General features: G+C 30.2%; 1 protein-coding gene across 2 annotated transcripts; it reads right to left on the bottom strand.

Annotated features, from left to right (window-relative positions):
* Positions 1-618: 618 nt before the first annotated feature.
* On the bottom strand, positions 619-10,007 carry LOC129975710 (uncharacterized). Of its 2 annotated transcripts, none has more exons than XM_056088868.1 (2): positions 9,680-10,007; positions 619-1,029 (listed from the first exon to the last, which is right to left on the bottom strand). In XM_056088868.1, the coding sequence occupies exons 1-2, from the start codon at positions 9,689-9,691 to the stop codon at positions 679-681; spliced, it is 363 nt and encodes a 120-aa protein (XP_055944843.1). In that variant the 5' UTR covers positions 9,692-10,007; the 3' UTR covers positions 619-678. The 2 variants fall into 2 exon arrangements, with proteins under 2 accessions (XP_055944843.1, XP_055944844.1); XM_056088869.1 differs by lacking the exon at positions 9,680-10,007 and adding an exon at positions 9,090-9,228.
* Positions 10,008-10,011: the final 4 nt, after the last annotated feature.

The following is a 10,011-nucleotide window of genomic DNA, read 5'->3' on the forward strand; positions in this document are numbered from 1 at the left end:
GTACGACACCTGAACTGGCACCCCCATATCCACACCAGCGGGAGGACGTTTAGCATGACGGATTTAACGTGCAACAGACCCCCTTACACAACGGTTCTTCTGTGGAATCGGGTCTCGAACCTGAAACCCTACAGTTCACAAGCCGAGATCTTACCACCAGGCCACCGCGGCCAAGACGGTGGCTGAAAATGCTTTTAGCATTTTAGTCAGTCGTTTTAGAATTTTGACTATAAAGACTGAATGTCAGTTGTAAACAACTGATAAAATCATTAACGCTGCTTGTGCTTTGCACAACTGGCTGTAGTATTTCAACACATTTTTATTTTTCTCATGGGTCTATGGTCGAAGAAAATAAGGAAAGTGGTGAGATTATTCCTGGTTGATGGAGATCAGAGATAAATGAATTATAAAATATCCAGGATGTTTTTGATCGTAATCATAAAGCAACTAAATTTGTAAAACTTTATAGGAATAACCTCAAAATATATTTTAATAATGAATTTGCTGTTGCATGGCAGCACACAAAAATTCATTAATGTATCATGCTTAGTTAAATGAAATTCTTGCAAATTTGTCGTGGGTTTTTGTTATTAGAATTAAACAGACAAAAATCACATATACATAAAACAATTTTTTTATTTCTTTTAAAATTTTATTTTTGCATTTTGGTGGTTCTCATCAAATTTGACAAACTGTCTTCCCACTCTGGTGTTCCACGACTGGTTTAAGCTGCAAATTTTTCAATTTATATCTGTTGATAACCGTATGCAGCTCCATTATAGCTAGGCAAGTCAATTCTCGGTTAAGGTTTTTTAAGCTACGGGCAATGAATCTTCCAAATGCATCTAATTTTTCTTCGGAAAATCCTTTGCCAGCATCCAAACTGTCAGTTGCTGCTAACAGCTCAGCATTCTTTCTTTTCCTACCTCCCATTTCGCAATCGCCTCTGGGCATATGGGGTGTGGAGGCGCCTAAAATAGACTCGGTGTTAAGAACATCTTGACTCTCTGGCATCGTTTCCTGTGGCTCCTAAAAATATTAGAAGTATTAATTTCATTAAAAACAATTTACACCAACAAACTTTGTTTACTTTTCTAAACTTTTAACTTTTTTTTTATTTTTCACAATTTTCTTAAAATAATTATATAAAACCAAAAGGACAGAACCAAAAATTTCATTACTCAATTAAAAATTATTAAAAATCCATTAAAAAATTACAGGTTTATAAATAGAAAACAAGTTGTTAAATAAAAATATATAATCCAGTTTATTTGGCTTTGTTTACAGATACAAATAAATGAGGCAATAAGTACATCAAAAAGTGCATACTTACTAAATTATTTACTATTACTCTTTTTTCAGTAAAGATTTACAAAAAAATAATGCATCAAACCAAACCATTTCATGTTTGGCTTGTACATGTTTACTGCTGCCATTCTAGATGCCACTGACTTTTCCAGATGCTTCTGAGACTCTTCATTTTCAGTAAAGATTTACAAAAAAATAATGCATCAAACCAAACCATTTCATGTTTGGCTTGTACATGTTTACTGCTGCCATTCTAGATGCCACTGACTTTTCCAGATGCTTCTGAGACTCTTCATTTTCATTAAAGATTTACAAAAAAATAATGCATCAAACCAAACCATTTCATGTTTGGCTTGTACATGTTTACTGCTGCCATTCTAGATGCCACTGACTTTTCCAGATGCTTCTGAGACTCTTCATTTTCAGTCTGACAGCTTTCGGTGCCATTATAAAAAAACTTTATTTCAATCGCAAAAGCTTTAAGAACTTTATCTTTCATCGCTTTATTTTTATATTCAATGGAATCCAATTTCCACAAGTATTCATGTTCTCGTAGCAATGAAACAAACTGGCATGTCTCATTATTAGACCACTTCATTTTAGTATCAATAAAAAATATTTTAAAGACTTAATTATTCATTCTGCAACCACCCTTAAAAAAATTAGAAAAATTCCTTCTAACTGAGTATTGTATTTAAAGCACAGATAAAAGAAATCAAAGTGTCGAAATAATGATTTTCAAAAAATGCGATGACAGTATTAACATGATCAATTAACAACAGAAGCCATTATACATCTATATATATGATTTAGAATGTTGATATAAAATTCCATTAATGTACCGACATTGCAAACGCATTCATTAATAATTAAATAAAATTAAGAAAGTAATAATTTACAAAAGAAGCCATTATTTCATACTTTACAAATTATAAATATTGTAAATAAATTAATAGAGATATTGATTAGAATTATTATTATTTTTTCCTTTAAGCCCCGATACAGAAGATTCGATAAACACATGATTTCTATCATAATATATTAAAAATGTAATCATTGAATTTTTTCAATTTGATTAATTATTAACTAAACTGAAATTACTAACCAGATATTAGACACATTTGCTTTTTAAAATCAGATATTAAATATAGCTGATAATAAAATAGTAGATTTTCTTAAGCCGCGTTTGGATTAATCATTTTTTCAGTAACAATAATTAATGATTTACAATGAAATTCCATAGAAATTATCTATATTAGTTTTCTTAAAATGAGGAATATTTACACAAAGAAACACAGCAAAATGAATAAAAAAAGATCAACTTATCTAAATCTGGAAAACTATGGCAAATAAAATGAGAGAAAAAAAACATACAATTATGCATCAGAAAAAAGAAAGATTGAAAAATGTCGGAATTGTAACATTCCCCGTTTCCCAGTACTGATAAGACATTTACAGCCAGCTGTGTCGTCGCTGTTACTTACTAAACTCCTCGAGATAGCCAGATGGTGGATCTTTTCACCTGGGTGGTCCAGCATCTGTTCATTGGCGACTACAATGAAAGACCACATGTGGAATTCCTTGTCCAAGAGGTATTGATAGTACCTTCAAAGAGAAAGGGGTGTCCAAACATCTGGATGCTAGATGTTTCTCTCTGTGAAAGGCGCCGACCCACTGGCGCCGCTGAGAGAGCATATTGCTGAACCCCGATTGGCCGAAAGAGATCTCAAATGACCAATGTAAATTAAGAGGCGGAAGTTGTCGCCGAAATAAAGCACGGAGATTTCTTTTTTTTTTTTTTTTAGGAGAGAGAGAAGAAAGGAATTGCAGACGGACTGTTGGACTACGCCCACGAGTTCGGAGTCCAAGAAACAACTGAGTTTCAAGAAAGCCTTCGACTTTGACTGTTATATTTCCTACTACAAGTGTAAATAACTATTTGTTTAATCAAGATTAGAACAAGTTGTTCTTTGTATATATAGGGCTGTAAAATAAAGAATTGTCTGGAAATTCTGCTTCGTTATTTGATCAGTCTAGATCAGGACATTACAGAATTAATCGATAATAAGTAATCAATTTTTTCACGCCAAAAAAATGTCAAATTCTGCATGCGCATTGAGGAAAAAATACAATTCCACGGTCTCCCCAAAATTTTCTCACATATTCTTTAGTAAACCTGTCATGCCACTGAAAGCTTTACATGGCAATAACGTACAACAATTACGAAATATTCACTTTTGTGAACTGTGAATTTACATTTTTACTGAATCAGTCGTGTCACCCTTGGCGAGTTATTTGGCGATTAATCCCCGATATGGATTAATAGTATACAAAAGTTGAATTTGTTCTTTAAACTCTTTATTTCTTCCAATTGAAAGAAAAAATTGACACAAAACTGTACATGTAGTCACAAAACCCTATACAAATTTTATATGTTTAAGTCACAATGTTTTTGAATTATCGCGTTTACATGTTTCTGAAATTTTGATCTACAGACAATCAATTCATAGTTGGAATTGGTTCAAAATTTGACAGATTCTACACTGTAGATGGTAAATCTACGTACTGAATATTATCTATGTAGCTCTCTTCGTTTTGTAATTATCTTGCTGGTAAAAGCAATTAATATCGATATCCAAACTCAAACAATTAATGATACAGCATCCAGTTATCTCAAATGTTTGAAAGTAAGATGCCGAAATCTGTAAAGTTGAAAGCATCCAGTTGAAATTCAGATGCCGAATTCTGTAAATAAAATAGCGGCTAAGAATTTTTCGAAAATTTCTACTGAAAATGATAAACAAAATATTTAATATAGGCGAAAAATTCAAGAAAGAAAAATGGAAATGAATCTCAATTCAGTAAATTCAGAGAAAATTGTTCTAAAACAGAAATGCAATGCAGATTGTGTGGAAATTATAAAATGCATCAGAACCGATGATCAAATCCGAATTTTTTCTAGAGCGCCCGTGGCAGAAAGTAAGCATAAATTTGCTGAAACTAAAATGCAAATGGCATGTCTCAGTCGCAGATCAAGATTCTTTGAAGTGACTCTGCTTGAAAATCAGTGACCTCAAACGTCATCAATCACAGGAAACCAATATTTCTAGACATGGAATCCTAGAAATGGTTCGAAGTGGTTGCAAATCTCAATATTCAACAATTTCTCAGACAAGAGATTATAGACTGTAGCTATTGAAGACAGCGAGGACCGAACTCGTAACCATATGGTTCGTAGCCGAGTAACATGACCACTAGACAAAAGTGATCACTCCTGTCCAGTAGCTGTTATCTGGCTTATAAAACTTCATTATAATCAAATAGCTACACAGACTATTTTTGGAAAAGTATGGTTTTGCGTGTAACAATAAGTCCCAATTATTTTCAGAGTAATTGATTCATCGAGTCCATGTGTCGATTAGTTCCCCTTCGTAACCTGAGATGGCAGCGCATTCTCGTTGTCTTGAAAGTTATGCAGAAAAGATTTCTTGTTTGCTTGGCAATCAAGAAAAGTAAACGTTCACGTGAGTGTGAGCGATCAGTAGCTCGCGAGGAAAAGCAGAGCAAATTTATTTCAACGATCACGCTGAAAACTAGCGAGTTTCTTGTGAAATTAGCATTTATGAAGAAAATATTTTTTATTGTCTTGAAGAAATATTCGTAGCTGTGATATAGAATTGCTTATCGGAAATTGTATAATAAGGTGTGGCTCGATGTGAATAAATAGATGACTAGTCAAGAAAACTGTTTCCTGATTTTTCTTGAGTAGAATCTTCTATTTTTTTTCAAACAGGAGCACAGGGTATGAGTGCAGAAATATTTCGTTAAGGAAATGGTTCTTATATTCGACACCATGGTTAAAAAAATTTTAAATCATCGTATAAAATCAGTAGATGATAATTCTTATCTAATGATGCTGGCTTTGAGAACAACGGCTTTAAAAAATGAATTCAGTCCTACTGAATTCTTGATGGAACATAAGCTAAAGAACAACCTATCTATGAAAAAAAAAAATCTGATGCCTAAAATTCCCAAAGCAAAAATTATACGAAGAAAAGAGTTGAAATACGAAATACAAAGCATATCAAAAGAAACTCTATGACAGATATCACATAGTTAGAGGCATTCAAGAACTTGAATTTGGCACTTTGGAACACAGAACAAGGATCATATGAGAAGATAGAGGCAAAAACAAAAAACACTGCTCCTCGATCTTATTTAGTGGAATTTCTTACAGGTAACATTTGGTAAAACCGTTTCTATCTTCTAAACAGTTACATCATGACCAAGATGTTACATTGAGACCATTGCGAGATCTTCCAAAAGATTCATCACCTGTTTTACATCCAAATGAGATGCTAAGATCTCCAAGTCTATCCCAAGATCCATCTCCGATGCAGCCACTGCCGCTATTTCCAATAACTTGTGCATTAAAATCGCTTAACAGGTTTTATAAGACAAGGAATGGATGAAAAATGCTGCCTCCAAAAAACTTAATTTGTAACTGAAGGGAGAGATGTAGTATATGTAGCCTCCTTTGACAATCAGCTTGTCCACCGAGAATACTAACTTTCCTTGCTGTTAAGCTATTAATTGAGAATACATTTAGTAAAATTTCCCTTTTTATTTATTAAGACTAAAAAATATAATTTAAATAGAATCAGTCTATTACAAATTACCTCGGTTAAATTAATATATATATGTGTGTGTGTGTGCGCCACCGCTAATATATATTATTTATTTACTTCATAGAGTTTTTAGTTATTACATGGAATAATTGATCATGATTATTTCAATTGTTTCATAAAATAATTTCAACTTATTTCATGAAATAGCTTATCATATTGTATAAAATAATCGATTGCATGCTTTAACGATGCAAGTCATGGCAATTACCACTTGTCTGGTGATTTTTAAGCCTAATTTATAACAGTATTCAATTTTCATTTGATTTTATCTGCATTTCTTTCCTCTAATGAAATGGAGGATTTGGAGATAAGGTGAACTTTTTCTGAGTATTTCTAATAATTTTTTTACAGCTCCAAGTAAGGATAGGATTCAGTTAAATGCAGTTGCAAAAGCGTTCAAAGAAACTGTTTGAAACGTTTTGAAAATATTGCCTATCGAAAATAAGAAATAAGACCGATTTCTGTGTCACGCACGTTAATGTATTATATATAGAGAATGAGAGAGAAAGAGGGACTGTACATAAAGTTTGTTCTTTTGTGACAATATTACATATCAAGGTTACACACGTTGTGCTTTTATCTATCTTTGACCTTGCACTCGGTTTTATTTTATCTAAAAACTATAAAAATGAACAATAAATTTTAAGTAAAAACATTTATTTAAGAGTTAGGAAAATTTTATTTTGCTTGAAGCATATTTTTTTTATCAATAGTTTTCATTATTGATGGAAAAAAAAATATCACACTTACAGATTTGTAAAGTTAAACTCTTCAATTTTTTTTATTTATTAAATTTTGGCAACAACTCGTCCTATAAAATGCCTCATAAATGGTAAAAGTTATCGCTGAAAAATTCGCTTATTTCCTGTAAACAAGCTACAACTCATAGTGAGTCATTTTGCAATAAATTATCAATAAAATATTTAAAGATTTAAGTAAGAGAAATTTAACTTTATAGGTCTATAAAATTCTGAAAAAGGATGAAAAAGAATTTTAAATACATAAAATGTAAGCTCAAACAGTCTTTTTCTTTTTGTTATCACAGCTGTTTCTAAAAAAAAAAAAAAAAAAAAAAAAAATTAAACTGTTCTTTGACTAACTTACGATGGTACGGGCACTCCTTCCTAATCATTTAATAGGAATTTTATTTCACACTAATTACTTTTGACGCCCAGGTGGTTACTTGGAATTAATGACATCAAAAAATTCCAATATTTAAATATTTTTGTAATTTGCTCTTAATAGTTTTCTCAGCAAATATTTTGAAACTTCAAATGCTGAGAGATAGGCAACTCATATTATTTAAGAAGCCTTTTACCATTCTATTCATCATACAATGTATCTTTCTAATTTTCTATCATCTCACCTAAAATTTGAACTAAAATTATTAAACTTGCAATAATTTTCTTATTGAAACTAAACATGTTTCTCCTCAACTATAATCTGAGTAAATAAAATAGGCGCTTCAAGGACGTACGATTTTCCCACTCTCCATACTTTCCCCTACTTCGTCACCATGGTTTTAGCAAATTTTGCTTTTTCCCCCAGCCAGTACGTTTCAATTAGAAGTTGGAGCTAAAAAGGTGCATATTCTGACTAATATTTCAAAGCTTATATGTTACTGAAATATACTATCATCATGATGATTTCCTACGATGTTTAATAAGGCTTTTATAAATATTTTAACATAATTATTTTGTCACTAAAAATTAAAATGGCAATGCAAGCAAACGATTTTATACAATCTTAAAATGTTTGAGATAGTTTCTTGGATAAATACAAATTTAAGGAAAATTTTTCTTTGAATTCTTGTACAATTGTGTACTAAGCTAATTTGTGTCACATTTTCTTTAAAAAAAATTGCAAATTTTACTATTAGAAATCTGCATATTATTGGTACATATATTAATTAGTACCAGAAAAAACAAAGTTTAACTCGGCATTTTTTTTTTTTCTTTTTTTTTTTTAGGAATCTTAAAATTTTGTTTTTTTGGAGAAAATATTTGGATCTAAATCACATACTAATTACATATGAATATTTTTCAATCTTACCAACATAGGACCTGGTCATTTAAATAAAATTTAAAAAAATCACTTAGTTTAACATGTTATTCGAAGTGGTTAACATAATAATTGCATTTTGCTATTGGATGCGAGCAAATGTATTCATATTCGAATAAAGTCATATAGCGTCATATCACAAAATTTTGAGGTACCAGTAGATTATCATCCTATGGCAACAATGCAAGTACTAAAAAAAATTATGAGATGACGCTATAAGACCTTGTTAGCACGACAGCAGATAAAAAAAAAGGCTCTAATAATCTGCATATTACTGGTACATATATTAATTCATACCATGAAAGTTAGTTATAAAAAAATGCTGTGTGTGTAAAATCGAGTTTTTTCACCTACATAGATAAACTTAAAAAGCAAAACCTTATCTAAATATAAAACTTAATCAATTTGATCCAAATCGTTAGAGCCGTTTCCGAGATACACGAAATAAATTTATATAAGAATCCCTCTTTTAAAGATTGAAGATTTACAAAAATATCTAACCATTTAAACATGAAAAAATAAGTTCAATCGATACAAAAATAAGATCTTGAATTTTCAAAAAAGAAAAATTTTAGTTTAATATATATACACTTTTAATAACACACACGTTTAATAAATACATATATTTAATAAAATAAATGCATGCACATTCAGATATAGTTTTGATTAACAGAATAGATTTTTTTAAAAAATCATGTTTCATTAAAAAAAAAAATTTTTTTTAATTAATAAAAATCGAAATTATAAAAAAAATATTATCAATTAAAAGAAATTAAATGTACAGATGCATGAAGATAAAGTAAGTAGAAAATAGAAGAATAGTAAAAAATAGCAAGAGAGACTAAACAAAATTTAATATTTTTTTCATACCCTAAAACTATATAATATTTTAAAGTATCGAAACCCACTAATGATCAATACATCAAAAATTTCGTATAATATTGTTTTTCCAAATTGTGTACTACTTATGAGTAGAAGAAACGTTAGGAATTATTTTCATAGTACTTGCGTATAACATAATTTTATTCTTACCATAGCATCCCTAAACTGCAATATATAAAGATATCACTCTGACTGAATTTCGATTAGTGCCATCTGGTGATGAAAATCAACCTAAAAATTTATCGAACGACTAAAGTTAAGAATATCCCATATTTTCAAAAGCCATTCTCTTTGAATTTCCAAAACTTAATCTCGCTTTCAGTTATATGCTGATTTTAAATTACCTTCTCAATTTGATATTGTAAACGTTTTAATTAAAAGATTCATCGAAATTAGATGTATAGATAATGCATAATTAAATATATGCATTATCATAATGCATCGTCTAGGTTACAGTAGTTTATTCGTAATTACACTAACTAATCAATATATATATGTATATGCAAAATAATTAATATAATTATTAAAATTCGTAACATTTCAAATCTTTACTTTAAATAAAATTAATGAGATTTTCGTGTTAAATAATTAAATAGTTAATAATTTATTACGTAAAAAAAATAACTTATCCCGAACGGCAATGGGTATATCAGCGGGTATATTTATATATATAACAATTAAATTCGTTACAGCTTGGAGAATTCGAAATTGATAAAAAAAAAAAAAAAAAAAATACGTACCTCACTTTGCATTCTTTCACTTTTCCTTTTTCAGATACTTGAGGGTGTAAAATATAATAATTAATTATTATGCAATGATTTCTAAGAAGATATGTTTTCTTTATATACCAAATACAATTTTCGATACGCTGAAAGATTTCCAAATACACCAAAAAAAAATAATTGAGAACTGCCCTTTATTGCTTGCTATTTGTCGCAACAACCAAGGTCTCCTCTTTGAAACGCATGCGCAGAAAGGAAACGCTTAACGAAAGCAACCACTAATATTACAGGGAAACCGGAAGATTTTTGACAGATCATTCACTGCATCTACACAGAAATCAAAAGTTTCG

The sequence above is a fragment of the Argiope bruennichi genome, chromosome 7, assembly GCF_947563725.1.
Source record: "Argiope bruennichi chromosome 7, qqArgBrue1.1, whole genome shotgun sequence".
In the NCBI taxonomy this organism is placed as follows: domain Eukaryota; kingdom Metazoa; phylum Arthropoda; class Arachnida; order Araneae; family Araneidae; genus Argiope; species Argiope bruennichi.